At 38.5% G+C, this 21,525-nt stretch overlaps 1 protein-coding gene across 1 annotated transcript; it reads left to right on the forward strand.

The window, feature by feature from the left end:
- Positions 1 to 1,434: 1,434 nt before the first annotated feature.
- Positions 1,435 to 21,525, forward strand: LOC140951439 (gamma-aminobutyric acid type B receptor subunit 2-like). The gene is made up of 15 exons (XM_073400691.1): positions 1,435 to 1,727; positions 5,745 to 5,881; positions 8,547 to 8,718; positions 9,117 to 9,218; positions 10,278 to 10,343; positions 11,775 to 11,960; positions 12,524 to 12,760; positions 13,383 to 13,446; positions 13,624 to 13,722; positions 14,817 to 14,967; positions 16,808 to 16,940; positions 17,379 to 17,486; positions 18,467 to 18,592; positions 19,276 to 19,614; positions 21,015 to 21,525. The coding sequence occupies exons 1-15, from the start codon at positions 1,494 to 1,496 to the stop codon at positions 21,204 to 21,206; spliced, it is 2,346 nt and encodes a 781-aa protein (XP_073256792.1). The 5' UTR covers positions 1,435 to 1,493; the 3' UTR covers positions 21,207 to 21,525.

A 21,525-nucleotide genomic window follows, 5' to 3' on the forward strand; every position in this document is an offset into this window, starting at 1 on the left:
GCTACAAAACAAACGGACCATCTCCACGCGCCTTCACACGAAGCGCTATAAATTCGAGAATAATCGACGAATCCGCTCCAAATTGCCATCGGCTAATCTGCAGGTAACGTGTGCTCCCGCTTCTTGCTCGCTGGCTCCACAAGAACCATCGCAACTGCACAATAATTGCTCGCTCATCAACAACCACTGTTGACCTTTACGCTTCGATATGACCGCAAACTACCAGATTTAATACGCGACGTGAATATTCAAGCTTAGCGACCGCGTTCGCGCATTAATGCAGTACTTGCTATGCTGTGGCTTTCCAGACTTCCCGCATGCTTAATATCTCGACATACGCACGCTGACGTATGAACTAATTGTTAAATAAAATACTTTGTCAAATTATATTGTGTACAAGTCGTCTTATTTACAATTGGGGAAAAAAGGATATTAAAAAAAAAAGAACAGAAAAAAAGTGTCGAAAAGAGTAATGGCAGGCAGTTTAACTTTTGGTGTTTAAGAAAAACACTGGCCATGTTTTACTTTTTAAATTCCAGAGGAAAAAACCTAATAGTTTAAAAGAGGTCTTCGTCGACAAGTAAAAAAAAAAGCGTGTCGTATAGGAGATTGGTGTTACATTAATTGTTTTGTGTCAAGATGCTTTTTGCGTGATTGGCAGCTCGGGAAGACGGAGTCCACCAGAAAATTTAGTAATTTCAATTTTCAGTGGACAAAAACCTTGTACCAGAATAATTTAAACAATATCGGTTTCTTTTTTACATTTTTCAAACGCTAAAGATGTAATTAGTCGTCTGTAATAACATCAAAGAAAGTTTCTTATGGGAGCCCCAGAAAATAAATGTCAAATTTCATAAAATGATATGTTACACATGAAATTTTCAGAATTTTACCTGTAGGTCTAAATCGCAGCAACAATATAGATATATAGCCGCATAAATTTTACCTGTTTTCACAATTCTTGTGAAATTTGACATTCATTTTCTCGGATTCCCATGAGAAATTTTCTTTGGTGTTATTTCAGTTGACTAATTACATCTTTAGCCCTTTAAAAATGCAAAAAAGGTTGCAATATTGTTTAAATTATTCTGGTACAAAGTTTTTGTCCACTGAAAATTAAAATTACTCAATTTCCTGATGGATTCTGTCTAAATGTCTTTCTTTGCTCGGTGATAAAATTCTCGCCACACGGTAGTTTTTGACCGCTGTTGGCCGCCCCACACTGAAAACTAGTTTTGCCATCGTTTTTAGGGACCAGCCTGTGTTGCAGCTGTGTAATTATAGGATAGAAGAAGAACTGTAGCTTATGAAAACCGTGTCTGTAAACGCTGCCAGGTTAAAAGGGAAATTTATGTTAATCCTATCTACTCCAAACCAAACAGCTGGCGAGAAATGAGGACGGTTTGTCGACGTAATTCAGCATACACGTTCAACATACAAGTACAAATGAGTGAATAACTAAAAAAGTAGCGGCTTTCACTGAGGCTTAGCTAATGGAATTGCAGGTATTGTTTTTCAAGGTCTCTATAATTATTTCCATGAGTGCTGCGGTCTCCTCGCAGAAGACTGTATTGCATATAGGAGGCTTTATTGAAGTAAATACCTCGCACAAAGGATGGAATAGCGCTGGCGTACAGCCTGCTATTGACCTAGCAATAAAGCAGATCAACAACAGGACAGATATTTTACCAAATCATACCATTCAGATACATTGGAAGGATACAAAGGTAAGCCTATTTCGGCTAAATATCTAACAGAAAAAACAAGGTAAAAAAGAAAACAATTGAAAACAAAGTGTCAAACAGGAAGATGTGAGATCGAGTAATTTGTTTCACCTTATTGAGTTATAAGTTGTGCCAAGTATCATAGCTTCCATACTTTCCTCTAACGATTTGGAATGTTTCAATTTTTCAAGAACTTAAATATCATAACAGGGCCGTTGCCGTAACCGTAATATGGAGCTTAAGCAACAACTACGGGGACAGCCAACGAAAACGTCACTTAAAAAGTAAATTTCGCGCTGCCTCAAACTTTAAAGGGCTTATTCCATCTCGTTTAATTCGTCAAATGTTGGCGAATTTTTTTGGAGTTGAATTCTAAAGGACTGTATCAAAGTTCAAGAAAAGAAAAAGAAAGTTGCTGTCTTGTGTTCCCGTCCTCGACAAAACGTGAAATTAGGCACTTTCATGTTGTTGTTGTGCAACGACGGCAAAAAAATGTACAAAAAAAAAAACGTGTTGCACGTCAGTGCAAAGTTGTTGTTTTGCTAATATCCTTTTGCTTTGTTGCCGTTCTTGGTGCCGTCGCCATCGTCGTTGCTTAAGCTCCCCAACTGTAAGGTAAACTATAGAAATTAATTAACAGTTAACGAATGAGGCTGAGTATCTTATGAAGAATTATGGAGATCGAGGAGGATGTTATCCGTCGAGCCCGTAGGCCGAGGCGGATAATACCCTCCGAGATCTCCATAATTCTTCATATGATACGAAAGCCGAATTCAATAACTGTTTTATTATTCATTCAAAATAATTCCTAGTTTAAAAACATGGCTAAAACATGCTTACCTCCATCGATCCATCGATGTTCAGTTCATCTTCGATAGTGTATGTTTAGTTATCTCCAGCTCCGCAAATATTCTCCAAATAGCAGATGTCGCCCTTCGAGTTGCCTTCTTGCTGTTCTTGCCAGGTTTTTAGCTATTTTTTCGCCTAGTTCTTACTCTTGAAACGAGTGAAATGTCCGCCATTTTTTCAAGTTCACAACCAAAACAACTCAACCTCGTCCCCAGGTCTCCTCGGTTAACGTGCCTTAACCTGCGAAAACGCTGCATTTTTGACATCATTTCCTCGTTAAAGTCAAATTTCTTCCAAATTTGGTCATCAGTAACTGGTTATGGTGAATTAAGCGTGTGCTATTAGCCAATCAGAATCGGGGAAATATTTTGAATGAATAATAAAAGCTTTTAACCCTCGGTTGCGTCTCTACTGGTTGAAGACATGTCATGGCTCGTGCCGCTATATCCAGGAACACAATCTTTGGCTGACACGCTCGGCAAGTCTGTTTCGAGTTAATTCACGGGATTATAAGTCAGTGTCTTGTTTCAATACGTAGTTCACTCACCCTTTCTTTAAAATTACAAACCTTTATTAACTCAGAATTTTTTGGCCAGGGTAATGAAAGAGAGCTTCTTTCCAACTTGACGAATGTAAGGATTATTCAATCAACACCTCACTTTTTGTCTTTCGTTTTTTTTTCTCGTTTTAATTTTTGGGAGTGAGATAAATTACTGCTCCAAGAGTTCTCATGTTTTGCACAAGACGAAATTTCAATCATGATGATGCATATTTATGAAAAGGAATGTACAGATCGTTTTTGCTCGGATCAGGAACCAAACTGAACGAAGTTTTATTTTCATAATTTGAGTATTAAAAATCGATAGGATAGGATCTGGATGGGAACGAAAATAAATGAAAGTGGCTAAAACCGGGTGTGAACAGTCGATTTTTATTTGAATACCTAATGATCTACCATTTTGCATGTAAATAATTTTGGGGAGAGATTGATGGCGAAAGTTCATTAAAAATATCGGACAAGAATCAGACATGTAAAACCTTAATTATGGCCACGACTTTATCTATTTTTACGTGGGATTAGTGAATAGGTTCCAGTAATCCATGAAAGTAGACTTGAGTAAACGAGTACCGTACTTCGAGACAGTTACTTTGCCACACATGTTAGAAAGATCTGTTATAAAATAGCCAAAAAGCTGCTAGCAAAAAAAAATTGCTAGTAAGAAGCTGGATAACTTGAGGCAAAAGAGGAAATTAAACCGGCTTAAAATAGCTAATGATTGATAAGGTCGGTTATTATAGTTTGCAAAGTATCTCTACTTCATTTGTACTGTCGAACTTTGAAGTGATAATTTCGCTTTGTAGTAGCCCTGTCGTAATTTGTAATAAACCGCATCCCACTTTGTATGATGGCGTTTACCATATTTTATTCGGAAGATGCGAGCAATATGCCATCGATTCGATGGTATATTTGGAAAGGAGGTTGATCAATGCCATATTTGATTGAAAACTAAAATTGTAGGCTGCTTGGGCCACACTGAACTAAAACTGAAATGGTGTACACTGCTACTCGATGACGAAATAACTGAATTTCTGACTTTAACTGATTGGAAAAAACGAAAGAATAAGTAAAACATGTAGCTCGATGGATGTTAACCTACTTTGTACTCGGTGCCGGTGCCCGAGTACAAGTTCGAGTCCTTGTACTTGGGAACAAAAGTGGGCGTCGGGTCCCTGTGCACACACCGTTTTTGTTAGTTAATTCTGAGGACGTCCTCTGCTTTGTACTCGATGCTAAGATCATGTATCAAAATGGCGTCTGACAAGGCGAAATGTAGCAACTATATACAAAGTCACATATATGTTAGTCAAGGTGTGAACGCAACACCATTTGAGCCGTTAGCCAGGCATTGATTTCCGGGAACCAAGAGGAAAAGCCCCAATTTTAGTCACCTGGTTTGAAACCCGGCAAATCTCAGGCTCTCCTCTGGTCCAGATATCAGTTCTAGGTGATTCCATTGAAATGCCTTCATACGTATCCTTGCTAACTGTTTATTAAATCATCCACCCAAATTGCGACAGTTTTTTTTTATTACAAAATGATACATGTTTTACTAAAATTTGTCGACCTGGTGTTTCAAAGTGCGATGTATGTGCGATGGATTTGGTATTACAAAGTGCGATGATTATTAGAAATTGCAACATTACAGCTTTTGGAACCAATTTTTTCACACAGTTGTTTCGCCGAAGTCGTCTTCTACTTTGTCATTTTGCTTTGTCCAGGGGCATTATTTTGGTAGCGACAACTTCCAATTTTTGAATCTCTCATACTTGGACAGATTTATCTTTATTGTAAAACCATTTTAACATATGTATTACACATAGATGAAAATTTGTTATAACTTTATTTTTTGGACAATTACGTCACAATAGTTTTGGTTCTAAATCGAATTTCAGCTCTTATCGTCATCTTCTTTGAAAATACATTACAGGACGTGTACTTTGGGTGCTTGTCTTCTGCTGTACGAAGTTTCACAGAAATGTATAAAAGAAATTTCGAGATATCTTGGCATTTCTATAAAAAGGGTAAGAAATGTGCATGAACTGAAGACAGGACTTACTGCCTAGGAATTTGCATAATTTATACCCTATTTGTAGAAATTCAAATATTTGTCGTAATTTCTCTTATAGATTTTAGTGAAACTTCGCACAGCAGAAGACAAGCAACCAAAGTACACGTACCGTAATGCATTTCCAAAGAAAATGCCGATAAGGGCTGAAATTCTATTTAGAGCCAAAACTAATGTGACATCATTATCACGTGATATTTATTCCGATACCCCCCAAAAATTATATCATGATATATTTTTTATCTATGTGTATTGTGTTAAAATGGTTTTACAATAAAGATCAATTTGTTTTAGTATCATGAGAGATTCAAAAATGGAAGGTGTGCCTCATACAGGTTTTTCATGAATCGGTGTCTCATCTCACCTCACTCTCACAAGTAATGACAAAAAGCTTAGAGCAGTGGTGGCCGAAAGGTATAGGATTGCAATTAATTATTAGTAGGTTCTTGATTTAAAACTTGGCCATTAGAATTGTACAGCTCTTAGAGACGTTATGATAATCGTTATATATAAGCATTGTATTAGTATATAATATTTGTATTAGTGTTCAGATGCCTACGCCATCAAAGCCCTCGTTGAGCAGCTACGGAAACCACCTACCAAAGTAGCATTGATAGGTCCCGGATGTTCTATCTCAGCTGTGCTTGTGGCGGCTGCCTCACACTTTTGGAACTTGATTCAGGTTTGTCACTAGTCTCCTTTGCAGTCGTTTTTGTCTCGTCACGCAACGTTCCTCCTTAGCCTTGCGTAACGAGACAAAAGTGGCTGCGAGAAAGATTAGGTTTGTCTCATGCAATAGCCTTTTACTGGTGTCAATTTATAATTACTGTCAATTTGTCGAGAATTTTGATCAAGCTGGTTTCAGACGGCTACAACACCCAATGAAGAGATTTGGCCCAGAGACCCAGTTAACAAGAGAAGTTTCCATTTTTAGGAGGTGGCTTGGTCGGGACATTGTAGTCTTGGGTAAATCACTTTATAAAGGGGAAAGGTTCACGTAGTGGTAAAAGTAGGGAACTTAAGCACCAGATGTTCTTGATTCACGAACGGCATGGCTGGCCGCGCACAACTGGATCGGGGACGCGGTTTACGCGCCAAATGCAAATCATTAAGCAAACCAACGTGAAACCTTCACGAATGCCGACAGAATAATTCAGTTGAAAATGTCTACGTTTACCACGCTTTTAAAGTTCTAACATGACAAAAGAACCTACAAGGATTGAAAACTGTTATATTGGATATCAAATGTAAACAATTTTAACTGTCTTCATACTCACGTCTCTGAACCTCTGGTTTCAACCTGAGAACTCGCGTTTTGAAGTCCGTGACCGCAGACCAAGAACTTCTTTACATGCGCAGTAGCAGTCATGCTGCAATAATACTTCCGGTTGGCGTCCGCGATACCAAGAACGTCTGGTGCTTAAGTTCCCTTGTGAGAATAGTCACGACCTCCAGCAAATGTTCTCCATTGTTTTCCCTTTGGCTCACCAAGGTACACTGTCCCATTTCCAAATTCGTTCTGGACAGCGCGGTTTTTTTTTTGACAAGGAGACGAGGCCAACCGCTTAACGTTTTTACGCAATTATCTAAGCTAAGGCCTGTTTCAAACGTCGTGCTACAGCCCTGCTAAGCTGGGTCGACTGGTGTGCAGCTCGACTGCAGCACAACACTAGCACGAGTTGGTTTCAGATGTCGAAATTAATTCAGTCGAATAGAATGGCTGTTGCCGAAAACAAAACACAAAAATAAAGAAACGGTTTAGCAAACTTTTGAATATGTTTCTAATGTATTTATAATTTATGAATTGGGCTCGGCACGGTGGTAACACGACTTGGTTTCAAACGTCGCACTACTGCCGTGCTAAAGTCGAATTTAATTCAATCAATTGAGTTCGGCACGGCAGTAGACCGACGTTTGAAACGAGCCTAAGACCGGTTTTTAAACATAGTCATCATGTTTTTGTTTATTTTGTTTTTAAGGTGTTTCGATACAGTTTTTCGGAGACCATACCGATAGTTTTCGATAGCCTTTAATGTGATTTTATTCTTGTCCCATCGGTATATCCTCATGACGTATATAACAATGCGTGAAATCTTCATTAAGATTGATTCACTGCATCATCTTGAAGTTTCAAGAAGAACCCAGCCTACGAACCCAAAAATCCTGTTTATGCTAATATTTCAAATTCAAAATTATTCCAAATTAATGTGCACCATGCCTTCCTCCATGACTATAGTACATTTCGGTATGAAGTTTATTGCATCTTTTGAGTGTAGAACATTAACAATTGTTGGCTTCACACTATTTTTTTTTTATTTTTTTTTATTTTTATTTTTATTTTTTTTTTTATTCAAGACATTTATTACTATAATTACAAAGAACTACTTAAAAAAGAAGATAATTACAAAGTTCTAAACAACCGCAATAACAGACATACTTACAATTATCTACATTTCACAATTATATACATTACAGCCACAAAACAGCCGCGCAATTGCCGAATGAGGCTTAATGAGCGTTAAGTGGTAAAATGTGCCTACTTCAACTTTACTTGGTGACCATGGAAACGTTCGTAGTTCAAAGAAGCCGATGTTCGCCGCCAAACGTGGGCTACACCACCCTTGAGAACACACTTAACCAATAGGAAATGGAAGCTATGTGCACGTGCAGCGGTACAAAGATTCTAATGAACAGAGAGATTGACCGCTTTTACTTCAAGTAATACACTCTGTCAACAAGTGTGAAGCCATGTTTTCTACAGAGCAACTTAAGATTTTCACGGATGTTATTTTTGCTAAATACCTCACTCTAAGTTCCTGGTGTCGGATTTTCAGTATCAGGTCTATCGTTATGCAAAGGTTTTTGTTGATTGTTGTCATAATAATATCGATTTTACTTAAAACTGCATTTTGACAAACTTAAATCCAAAGTCAGTCAGTGGTTAAATTTTTTTTATACCGATCGGACAAGGACAAAATCACTTTTAAGGCGATTTAAAAAAATCGGTATGGCCTCTGAAGAACTGTATGGAAACACCTTAAAAGACCTTGTTTGATTGTCCACTAAGACCTTTGTTAATATAAATCAAGGTAGGACTAGCCTGTTCCAGGCTCCAAGATAGTCGGGTCCGCGGGGATTGAGAAAGCGCGAACATGAAGAAACAACGCCTCGCCCCCCTTTTCGCGTACCTTTCACTTTCGCGTCTTCCCCTCTCTTTCGCGCCAAACCCCACTATCTTAGAGCCTAAAACAGCTAAGGTAGGACTTACAATGCCATAGGGTTAATTAGTGAAAAACTAAGGGAAAATACTTAACACATACATTACACCAAATTCATTGTCATTTCGGTTGGGATTCAGTGCCGCCTCTTCTAGTCTTTCTGATAAACGTCGATATCCGTTATTCTTCCGGGTTAACGGCCCAGAATTCACTCTGTACAAAGCTGCTGTTTCACTTATGCACAGATTCAACTGGAAGCGAATTGCAATTGTAAAACAGGACGAGGATCTCTTCAACGACGTAAGTTGACACGCAGTCTCTGTAATATCTCATCTTCCCTATTCTAGAAGTTTTGAGACTGGGCAATAAGCTGATTTAGCAACAGAACGGGAACGTCAGTTGAAGACGGCGCGCGCAAATCAAACAACTGGGTTGACCAATGGCAGAGCGACCAATTGGGCACCGGAAGTCGAGTTTAATCCTTTCCGCGCGCTTTCCCGTCGTCAAATGACGTTCACGTCCTGTTGCTAAATCAGCCTAATAAGATAAAAAACTACACATGCTAGGCCACTACTCATAGAGAGTAAAAGAAACAAAAAAGTCGTCTAGATTTTACTTGTTTATAACTGACTCGGCGCCAATTTTTACATTGATTTTAGAGTAACGAGAAATCCACTTTGTTCTCTGTTTTATATCAGGTGAACGAGCGTCTCCAGACACTGTTAAAAGACGAAGGGATATCCGTCATTACTGCAAACAGCTTTGTCAAGGATCCAGATAACGTCATAACTGATCTTAAGGTATTAAAAGTACGAGGGTGGATCGGAAGTTCCGTCTTTAAACCGTCCTATATTTCTCATGATTCGCCTGTCATTTTAAAATTACAGTCAAATTCTCTCAAACTAGCTTTCTTCTACTTCTATACATCATTGCAGCCTCATCTCAGTTTCTAAAAGCATTTACCGCTGGCAGTCTTGAGCAGGTATGGTCATGGACAGTTCTGGCAAGGTGTCGGGTCCTTGAAAAAATATTTAAAGGCCGTTTTGATTTCTGGAAACGAGGCGTAAATGTCAAGGAGCAAATTCAAGGAGGGTGAAAATGGTGAATTTTCTATCAAATTGATACCATTGTGAGCACAGTAGTCCTTTTTAGGTGTCCTTTGTGTAAATGGATTCTAGACCCGAGTTCAAGTCATATTTTGACTTGCAGGAGAATATTTAAGAGAATCTTTGGAAAAACTGAAGTTGTGTAATACGTGGCAGGGAGTGTTGCTTTTTTAACAACAGGCCCCTGAGAAATGAAGAAATAGGCGAAAATTTTCGTTCTTGAACAGAAGACTGTTAAGACTATAAACCGGACCGCTGGACGTATGTTTCATCTTCAGCCAGCAACACCATACTAAAACGCTCATCTTTAATAGTAGAGAAAGAAATCTAACACACTTAACAACTATAAAAGCTTATTTTTTTAGTTTTTTGTTTGACGCTACCAGCAGGACGCTGGGTAGATATATTGTGAATCAATGAAGAAGGCCAAAAATTGCTGACAGCATTTGTTACCCCTTTTTGTGAGTTTTACTAGCCTGAAAGATCTAAAAATGACTCTCCTGTAGGGGAGGAGCGTAAGCGTGCGGTGTAGCCGTGAGAGGGTTTTGACGCGCTGAGATCATCATTGTATTTTCAGGGCGAAAGCTAGTGCAAAATGTTAAGCGAAACACCACCTGGCGCTGAGCAGAAAAAAGTTCCTTCTTCTTAAAGAAAACTTCTTTTTCAAGACACGATGAGTTAGAATCTATTAATTAATTCGTCCTTTTTTTGAGAACAAAGAAGTTGCAAACTTATCCATGTTTTCTCTCACAGGATAGAGGAGCTCGTATTATTGTCATCTTGATGTACGAGGACAAATCGAGAATGGTCATGTGTGAGGTATGTAATGCTATTATAATGAACTAAACTTAAAGTCAAAGCGTTTTGTTAAAGAAATTCAATTCAGTCGGTAGAGCTCGTGACAGAGTGGGAGGTTGACGGTTCGATTCCCTAGGCCGGGCCATTACTGATGGTCTTTAAATAACGGAGAAATGAAGGTTCTTCCTTTGCCCTACAAACGGCTGGACCTTCGCGTGGCTCGGATGATGACGTAAAATGTTGGTCCCGTCCACACTGAAGGAGAGTCTTCAATTAGTGCCAAACACATTGACACTCAAGTAAAATGCATTTTTTGTCCTATTTTTTGATGGAATAAATATGGCGCATGTACATTGTACATGGTCCTCTAGAAAACATGGTTTATTTTTTTTTATCGTAATTATCATATTTTTAGCGTAGTTCGGCTTTCGTATGATGTAAAGAATCTAGCTGATTTAAGAGGCTGTTATCCAGAAGGCAGTTATCCAGAAGAGATAGTGTCTTCAGTAATAACAATACAGAATACAGAATAATGCATGGGACAGAAAGGGAATCTTAGGGCCTCGGCCGGGATATGTGAATTTCACTGAAGTCTTTTTTAGAGGTTGTAACGGAAGTACAATTCCTGGGTCGTCCGCATATTTTAACAGTTTATTTGAAACTTATCAAGTTCACGCGCGACTGCCTCAAAGCAAAAAAATGAATAATACTGTAATAGCGAAACACCAAGGGGGACAAATAAACATATCACATAAATATCACATAAACTTTGTCTGTAAACGAATCGCTAGATCAATCGGTATTTTATCCAGAACAGCTAGTAATTATCGCGTGCATTCCTGTCGTAGTGGAACATCAAGAAATTCACAATTCTCTACCAAGGACCTAGAACCTGGAACTGTCTTCCTGCATCTGTTACAAACTTGTCAAGCTTTTCTGTCTCTAAGAACAAAGTGCTAGAGTCTTTATTAAAATAGTTACTGAATTAGTTTAGCCGCACTTCTTCGAAGCCCTTGTTTCTTATAATATTAATAGGGCCATTTATACGAGGAAAAATAAGACGCGTCCTACATAAGACGCGTCTTAAATAAGACGCGAACTGTACCATTTATACGAGCATGTCTTATCTAATAAGACGCGTCTTAGCAAAGCCGCGTCTTATTTTAGACGAAATGTGCCGTTTATACGGAAATTTCGCGTCATATTTAAGACGCGTCTTATGTAAGACGCGTCTTATTTTTCCTCGTATAAGTGGCCCTAATGAAAGTTTGCCGACCATTCCGGACACCAACTTCCGATTAATCGATCTAAAAATAACTTTGGTGAAATTCACATATCCCTCTGTGTCCCATAAATAGATCATCTCCTCAGAGTTACTATTTAGAGGTTTTAACTCGGGCCTTTGTACATTTTGCTGTGTGGTAACCAATACATTTTTGTTTTGTCTAAAAGGCTCATCGTCACAATTTTTTCGGATCTCATATTCAATGGATCATCCCTGGATGGTACAGTAAAGACTGGTGGAACGTTAGTGATCTCTCAGGCTGCCCGGTGGAGAAAATTCAAGGCGTGGCGAGCAACTTTCTTGCAGTTCAAGAAGGTTATATAAATAACACAGTTAACACCCTCAGTGGCCTGGTAAGACCTTTTTAATTTTTACCACCATACATGTGATTACAGCAGCTGTCACCCGCGATTAAGGTTTTCACCTCCGATCTTCAACTAAGCAATGAGCTACACATCTACAAGCTGTCATCCACGAGTCTCATTTATTCTGTTTAATAAGCAGCAATTGGAATTTGTTATGCAAGTTTCCGAAAGAGATTTACGCGGTCTATGCGAACGTTTCTCATCAATTTCTAGTGTCTTCTAACATTTAAAGGTTTGAAAGGTTCCCGACACTTTGTCGGCAGTTTTTTGGTATTCAAGGCATATTCTTCAAGGTTTGAAGAAAGGCCACTCAAAAAAAAAACAAAAACAAAAACAAAACAAAACAAACAAACAAATGATGATAACGACAAATTAAAAAGTGTGAGCTGTTTATTTCCCAACTGGTGGAAGACACGCACTGCCCCATCTATGAATGGAAGAGACGAATGTAGGATCGTAAAGTGGGAATCTTCTTGTTACGGCAAGTCCCGATGACATGAATGAGTACAAGTTATGATTCCTTTAATTTTCGTATCATTCGTTCACTTTAGACAGAAGACGAGTTTTTAACGATGTATGAAGCAGAGCTTCAAAATTACTCCTTCCCCAACAACTCCTATGCTGTCTTTGGATATGACTCGGCCTGGGTACTAGCCTCGGCTCTGGAGAAAACTGTGATGCAGCTAAAAGAAAAGAACATGTCTCTTGATAACTTCTCGTACAAGAGTGCTAGCATTAAACAGGAATTACACAGTGTGCTCTCACGAACAAACTTGAGTGGAATCTCGGTACGCATGGCTTTGTTTATGTTTCTCTAATATATCTGTGATATTCCTTAGATCCTAAGACCAATAATTCAAGGGCGAAAAATTCGCCTTTTTAAGTAAGGAATGTGGTTTTGTACGTGTCGTTCTCCTATTTTGTCTGTTCTTTAATATCTGAAATGCCGGTTTTGAGTGGGAATTTTTCGGGGTAAAAGACCTATTAAACAAGCATTAACTTTGGAACGCCATTGCTATTTGCTAAAGATTCCGCTATGGAATCGAAAGCTTGTGTATAATAAGTATTTCCAACCTGGGAATTGAATTTTCCTTTACTCTTCGTATCATTATGATAGGATTAAGTAACTCTTTCTTCGCTAATAACATTCCCTTTTGTTTGCTCATAAGCAACCAAACAGAAAATTTTTTAAACTGACTAAAAGCCTCAGCGGGCCAAATTCATAGTTATTAAATAAATGTCATTATTCACCTTGAAAAAAAATACAAGGTGTGCACTGTCCCTATCTTCATGGACTGTTTTCATGTATTATTTATACCAAGTTCTAGTAAGCATTCTGAACCATTCCAAGCAACCATCATTACTTGTTAAGTTTATGGTCACAGTGTTAACCAGTCGGTTTGGTTTCAGGGTTTCATAAAGTTCAATGAAAACCAAGAAAGAATTAACATGATTTGGATTAAACAGTTTCAAGGTAACTTAAGCCTTCAATAAAGAACTTTAGACTGTAAAAATCACACTTAACAAATTAAGTCATTTGTTTGAAAACTCAAGTAAATTTAGTAAATTAAGTCATTTGTTTGAAAACTCAAGTAAATTTAGACTCTGCTGCTGATAAATTAAAGTAAGTATCGTATTATAACTTTTTTAGGAGATAAAGAAGTCAAAGTGGGTTACTTTGATCCCGAAAGTCACAACTTAAGTAAGGGAGAACTCACCATATTCCGTAAAAAGAACTTCAAATGGCCAGGTATGGCGGAGTAACGTCAACTTTGTGATCAATATAACATAACATAACATAACATATAACGGTCTAAAGTTTTTCTTCAGCATTATACGCCATGAGTGATATTTTTGTCAGTGCTGGATGTTTTTTCGAAATCAGTCTGCGGGATATGTTTTTTTTCTAAAATCACCCATAACCCCCTCAAAAGTCAAACGGTCGGCCGCTAAAATCCACCAAACATTCTCCCCAATTAGTAAGGCACTGTGGCTGAGCCATAAGACATGAGACTTTAATAAAGTTCATTATTATTATTATTACTCAGTAGATAGACTCTGATCTGTCAATCATTTCTAAAGCCTTTTGAAACAATAGGGACCAAAACTCTCTTAAGGAGAGGGGATGAATTTGTTTCTACTTACCCCTACCTGGAAAGAACGTACGTACGTACGTACAGACGGACGTACGGTGACGTCATAACCAAATTTTCTCGCATCGATAGTCAGTTCCATTTTCTCTTAATTATGGAGGCTCCGCTAAAAAAGCCATCGCGTCATTTATCCACTGGATAGAGATTTATTCAGTGGAAAGTGTTATTATCCAGCCTTGGAATAATTGGGGCCTGTGGGAACTCAGGCACATCTAGGTCGCCTTCTTGCCTTTAGTCGAAATTTTGTTTCGGAAAATAGGAAATCTTAGTTTAGGCCTGTCTTGTGTTCAAAGTTCAATTCTGTCCATGCATTGTGTTCCAGACTGGTGCAAACATGCACGCCAAGTTCAATTAAGGATTTTAAGGGCTTATAGTCCTAGACACATCTACTCTATCTATGTATCCCGGGTACCACTAAATTTTATTAAGATAACTATTGATCGACCACTTGCGTCGTGAAGGCGAAGCCATACTTCTTTGTGATAACTTACAAAATAAGTCAGGTCATTTCCGTACTGAAAATACCGCGCTCCTACTAGATGACTGTTATAATGGCCTGATACGATCTTACTTGTTATAATAATGAAAGTGAGAATATGCTAATGGTTATTACTTCGAGGATGCTGCTGATGATTTGCGAATAAACAATAGTGACATTTTGTTGTGAAAACTCAATTAATATCTTCTTCAGATGGAAAACCTCCCAAAGACAAGGATCCTTTAAACGAACGTTTAATCAAGACAAACTTGAAGCTGTTTTATGTGATGAGTTCCGTGGCTGCAACAGGGCTGCTCACAGCTTTTGGACTACTTTTTGTCAACTATCACTTCAGGTTTCACAGGTAACTACATTCTTGAAGAAGCAAAGATCGTGATAGAAAATCAAATACTTCCATATTCTACCGCAGGGGCACGTACTCAACGTCCCTGATGACATATACAAATATTCAAAGAAGATATAATAAACAAGTAATTCCTTGTAACGTAGAGGGGCTTGTCCTTTCCCGTCTCCTTCATCAATAGCCTACAAATACAGCCGTCTCTCCCTCGCTGTCTTCTGCTAGCCGAGTGGCGAGTAGCGAAAAGAGAAGGCTGTATTTTCAGGGTTCTCATGTACATCATCTTTCTTCAGTCCTTTTCTGTTTTCCAAAAACGCATGTTAAAATATCATGTTTATCTTAATTTGTTATTTGTATTTTAATTTTACTCCATCCTATAGATAATACATTAGTTGTACGATATTAATTAGTACAAGGTTGTTTAAATTACGTGTACATAAGAAAAAAAAAGAAAAAATTATAGAATGGAGAAGGGCACATTATAGTAAAACTAATTATGGCCCTTTAACAAAATTAACTTTATTCTATTATAGCTTGGTTATTCATTAAAACACAAACACGCGCGCACGCACACACACACGCACATAAGTCAATATTGAGCAAGACAATATATTTTAAGTGCCATTTTGAACAGGATTTTCGTTGATTTATTGTGAATAGAAATGGGGAGATAGTTCCAATAGTATTTTCCAATAACGGTAGGACAAAACTTTCGAATATTAATTCTTGAGTATCTTAAGATTCTTATCTCGTTTAATTTTTCCCCACTGCTGCCAGATATAGATTATACAGACTACAGCAAGAGCTTTTTTATTTTGTTTGTAAAATTAAGTTTGCTGAGTCTTCTCAGTTATAGGCGACTTTTCGTGTGTTCGGGGTTGGGATCCGCTCCACTATTTTATTATACAAGAAAATGAAGACAGTGGTACCACATATAATGACCCGCTATAGCGGTCACCCCACGGAAAGTGCACTTTTCAAACCGGTACAGCTATACCGATTTTCTTTCAATACAAAAACTCTTCTCGAACAGTGGTGAGGGTTCTTTTTCTTTTACTTCCCTCAAGAACCAGACAAGTGAAAGTGCTGTGAGACGGGACCTAAGGTTTTTAGTCATTGTCTGAGAAGACGAGAAAGTCTAACTAAAAACATTTTGCAGATGTCACTCCCAAAGGCAGCACTTTCTTCTCAGTTATTTAAAGACCCTGAGTGTCGGTCCGAACGGGGTTTGAATCCGCGACCTCTCGTTCAGCATACCGGTGCTGTCCCAACTGAACTAACCAGGCGGCTTAATGCTTAATGAGTATTTCTATGATCCTGCATGAAGCGGCTATCTTTACCAGGTGGCCAACAGTTCATAAGCCCAGAAGGTAGCTGCTATGAACAGGTGTCACTGCAGTTGTAGTCTGTCATTATGGGATAACAGTTGATGACAGCATTACCGTATTCTTACTCGATTGAGTGACCGGGGCGCCTATCAAAAGTTTTTGGATCTAGAAAGTAGGTGGTTATTCGAGGTTGACCCCATATTTTCAATAAGTAGTAAGTCTATTCGGCAACAAACAATAAATAATGACAAAACGTGGCGATGTACCAAGGCAGAATTGTAACCGTCCATGAAAAGTTTCTTTAAAATACTAAGAAAACTCGGTATATTCGGGGAAATTGATCAGTACTACTTAATCAATTTCATTGTCCTTGTCAGTAAGGTCATGTTTGGGGGGTCGGGCGGGGTTAGGTAGGTGAGCGGTTATTGGAGAGTGGGAGCTCATTAACGTTGCCTACATATAGGGGCGGTTATTCGAGATGGGTTAATCGAATACATGCGGTATCTTTCTTTCAGTGTAATCAGGCAATCATCGCCTAGGCTCAACAATGTCATTGTGATAGGCTGTTTGCTGTTTTATTGCTGTGTGTTCTTGTACGGAGCAGAGGCATTTGTTGAGTCACGTGGTACACATACTGTCATCTGTAAGGTAGGTGAATATTGTAGTTTCAGGTTAAACCGGTATTCAACTTCTTTAGTTCCAATCAGAATTGCCTTTGTTCCCTTTTTTCAATTCTGATTTAAACTGAGAAGGGACGTAAGCTACGACAGGTTGGTTTTCTCAGTATTTCTGCGCTTGCATTGGATCGAGTGCGCTGACGTCACTCGAAACAGCGCGATCATTGACTCATTCTCCCCCAGGGAATGCGAGGTCATAAAGTAATTAAAAAGCAATATAAAAAGAGTATCAAAGTTGACCTCTTCCTTTATCTTTACAGAGGAAATCAGTAGAGGATGTTTGCAATCAGCTTAGCCGGGTTTTCCTCAGCTTTTAATTTACGAGAAAAGATTAATAACAATCTTCTTAATCACCTATTATACCGCCATCTATAACTGTTCAAAAACTGACCCATTTTGTTTATAATAGGTTAGACGGGGGATGTGCTCTCTCAGCTTCACTCTCGCCTTTGGCACGATGTTTGTAAAGACATGGAGAGTTTACAAAATTTTTACCAATAAGCAGCTTTCTAAACAGGTAGTTTTAAAAGTGACCTCCTAGTTTGTGTTTCATTTAATTAAGTAAATGAAATCCTAGCCTGTTTTGCTCAAGGACCTCAAGTTCCTGACGGAGTATAAAAAGTGTTTTACCTGATTCTCGCTACCGTGTTAATGGTACATGCACTGTAATGTTACTAATTGTCAGTGAAAAACATAACAAAGTTCGTCAGTAAATTATCGAAGACAAGGTATGGACCAAAAGAGGAGACGTTAAAGTTTAATTTCCTTAGTGCCACTTAGAGAAAGGCTTCAAAGTCAACCAAGTTTTCATTTTGTTGGTTTGGTTTCAGGGAGCTAACAAGAAAACCAACTGGCTCATTTAGCTTCCTAGCTTGCACATTATTTTCATTTAATTTAGTTAGTCTTCAATTGTAAGTAAATCTACTAGGTTGTAATATCGACCAAGTACATAGACCAAAGCATAATAAAAACTGTTTCTATTGGTTATTTAACAATTATTTCATACGACTTTCGTATCATGAACTGAAGAATTTGGCAGATCGGAAAATATTTTCAATGAATAATTAACAATTATTGGACGAGGTTGAGCAAAATATCAGGATTTGTCAGTGGAGTCATCACTGAAAAATCAAGATATTTTGCGAGACCGAGTTCAATAATTGTTTTATCATTCGGTCACTGAGTTTGTTTTTAAATGAAAATCACTCTCTGAAATGTCAGTAAAACGATCTGCCATTTTCACGCAAGAGCGACCGCAAGGAGGGGAAAAACGTGGTTTCATTTACGCATGGGCAGAATATTGTTCGCAGCCAAACTCGGTTGGACGACATTGTGCATGAGCAGACCACTATTTCTAGGCAGTTATTTGCAGGCCACGTGGTGGGCTAGCTTTCGACCAATGAAAAAGAAGAAAAATTTGCATCGAATGATAATTAGACATATTGAATTTTATTCCCTCAGATAACGATCGTTGCTTTTCTCTCTTTATCTTTCCAGCTGGGTATGCTTCACGATCGTCACTTGTTGGCCATTGTGTTTGGCCTTGTTTGTTTGGATGTGGTGTACATTACAGCTTGGGAAATAGCAGATCCTATTACAAGTTTCGTGCAACATTTAGGCAGGGTACGTAAGTAAAGTTAGCAAGAAATGAACAAGAAAGGAAAATGTACAAAACCTGTTTGATATCGCCAAGAAGTAAAATATGTAAACAGAGAGCTGAGGAATGTGTTCTTTGGTGGGTAAAGAGGTTAGCTTGCAAAAACGTTTTTAACTATCTAACTGATAACCTCGTCCCGGAGAGGGTGAAAATGAAAGAGAGTTATTTATTTATTTAACGGAGTTTAGCAGCTGCATCTGCCAGAAAAAAGAACTTCTAAGGCTCACGAATCGAGTGCGCAAGTCCTGAACAGAAGTGAAGAAAAGTGGGTAACGTCAATCTAAAACCGATCTTGTAATGTAATGATCATTACAGGTTAGCTATAAACATCTATGAAACACCAACAATCAACAGTAGCCAAAATTAAACTAACAGAGTTCAAAATCTGCTTCCTCCGCTTTGTTCTACGATGGAGGCAGCACGTTGTCTCTATGTTACTGCCAGGGTTAATCTCTCACTTTCAGTCGCAAATAATCATCAGTACTCGAACACGATTGTCTTTTTCTGCTCCAGCAAATTAGTAATCGTTTCTATTGATACTATGGAAAGACTCACTCTTATAGTGGAATAGTAATAGTGGAATTTTTCATCAAGTGTGCGGTGATAAAAGAAAAGGTCGTGATTTTAGTTTGTTACTATATTTTTGCAGGAAACAACCCCAGATGGCCGGGAGATATCTCACGGCAAAGTTCTAAATTGCACTCTCAATTACAGGAGCCTGTGGTACATGTTCTGGGCGATATGGAAAAGTCCTTTCCTGGTTATTGGGCTTTTTCTTGCCTGGGAAACACGAAATGTTACTTTGGCCTCTCTGAACGACTCCAAGTATATCGGCATGAGTGTTTACAACGTTGTTATTATGACACTGATCACTGTTCCTTTGTCGTTTGTTATTGGCCATAGAAATATTGACGCTCAATTCGCGTTGTTTGGAACATTGTTTAATGTCGTATCTACTTTTACGCTGCTTTTGTTGTTCGTGCCAAAGGTGAGAAACGTAATACTGAAATAAAGTTAGGGTCGAGCTGGTCGAGGTCACCTTCTCCCGGGGGACACCCTTATTTGGCCTAAATGGGTATGTACCGCCCAATTAGGAAATGAATAGTTCAGTTTCGAAATATTACGTCTTATGCAGCTAGCGTGTACAATTTCATCTAGCGTCGTCAATCCAAGGTGTCTTTCTGGACTGGAAGCCTTGAACAGGATGTGAACGTTAGCGTTGGACTTCGTACATGTCCCCTACCAAAAATTTCTCAACCCCATTATGTGATTTCTGTCATTTATGCGTTTCTTAATAGTTATGATTTTGTATGCAAAATGAAACTGTCCACTATGAATCACTCGGCCCAGCAAAAAAGTGGTTGAAAAAGGGAGGGGATCCTTAGGGTTTGGCAATATTTCAGGTCAATTGACGGATTTGATTTCTCAAACACGAAAATATATAATCTGTCAGAAGTCTAGGCTCCTGAATCTGTCTACCAAGGCTGAAAAATTGTTACCGTTTTCTTTTCTGGATGCGGAAAGATTTTTCTACTAATAATAGCCCACGCTCGATATATTAAATTTCTAACATGACTCCGAGGCTTAAGGGACAAATTGCAAATCTTTCACAACACCATTGTCTCAAGAGACTTGAGCTCAAAGAAAACCGATTCAAATATTGAAAAATGAACGGAAAGCCTCGGAGTCATGTTAGCGTTTTAATATATCGAACGTGCCGCTTTAATGGGACAAAGGACAGATTAACGGCTCTAATTGCATTAGAAGATCTGTTGCAAAAACTTTTAGCATTTCAAAACATCTCGCAAGGAGGTCGCAAAACTTGTTCCTAACTATCAATGTCTTTTTTCTTCGTGTTTTGAGCAACATACTGTGAAACAGTTCACTAAAAACCTAAATCACAAACAAACACAGAGCTCAGTGAACCTCGGCGGGAGGCTTTTATTAGGGGAGGCTCCGCTCAGATATCAACCCCTAGCTCCTTTCGTATCCCTTCCACTGAAAAATGATACAGCTTCAACACACCTATTGAAAGAAAATAAATCGCTGAAACAGGTAGTATGCTTGTCGTTTTTGTGTAATGTTATACATATTTCAGTGATAATGCGCGTTTTTCGAAACATTTTAACAAAGACTCTCTTCTAAATAGATGACAGATTTTCTTACCCTTTGATATACTTCATCTCGCGAATTGCCTACCCTTTCATATACCTGAAAAAGGGTTCCCATTCGGGCGGAGCCTCTCCGTTTAGGCCAGCAATTCCAAGAAGCAAAAGACTGATTAAAAATGGTTTGTTTTCATAGTATAAAATTAAACTTTCCCGCGTACAGGAACACTCATAGGTATAGCGTGGTAATGGTTTTGTACGTTCTCTTCTTGACCGCCAGATTATAAAGCTAAGGGATGAAATAGCCAACCCAGAGCGGACACAAAACACTAATCATGCGGCAAAGTCTTTTAATAGCTCTTGCTTGGAGCATCACAATGGTCGTAACGTTTACCGTCGACATGATGAATGCCCGTATTGCAAGTGTAGCAAAGAAAAAGAGTGGCAACAAAGTTTGGATCAAGCTTCTTGATGATGTTAAGCAGTCGATCAGGAACTGCACAGTCATGTGATAATGGACCGTTCCTTCACTGTTACCGTCTTACCTCTGCGGAGAAATCTTAAGTTCGACTTCCTGCGTCGAGCACTGAATTATTAGATAAACATACTTTCAATATTCCGCAATCACTTCAATAATTAGTCATATTTGTAAAGCATGTAATCCTGGTTTGTGAAGCGTTTGCTTTGTGAGTAGAGTTTTATCCGTGAGTAATTAACCCGTGAAACATCATGTAATACATAGTACCAACTTGAGTTACAAGCTGAGAAACAAAAAGAAAACAATGAAATAA

Source organism: Porites lutea, chromosome 11 (genome assembly GCF_958299795.1).
Source record: "Porites lutea chromosome 11, jaPorLute2.1, whole genome shotgun sequence".
Lineage (NCBI taxonomy): Eukaryota > Metazoa > Cnidaria > Anthozoa > Scleractinia > Poritidae > Porites > Porites lutea.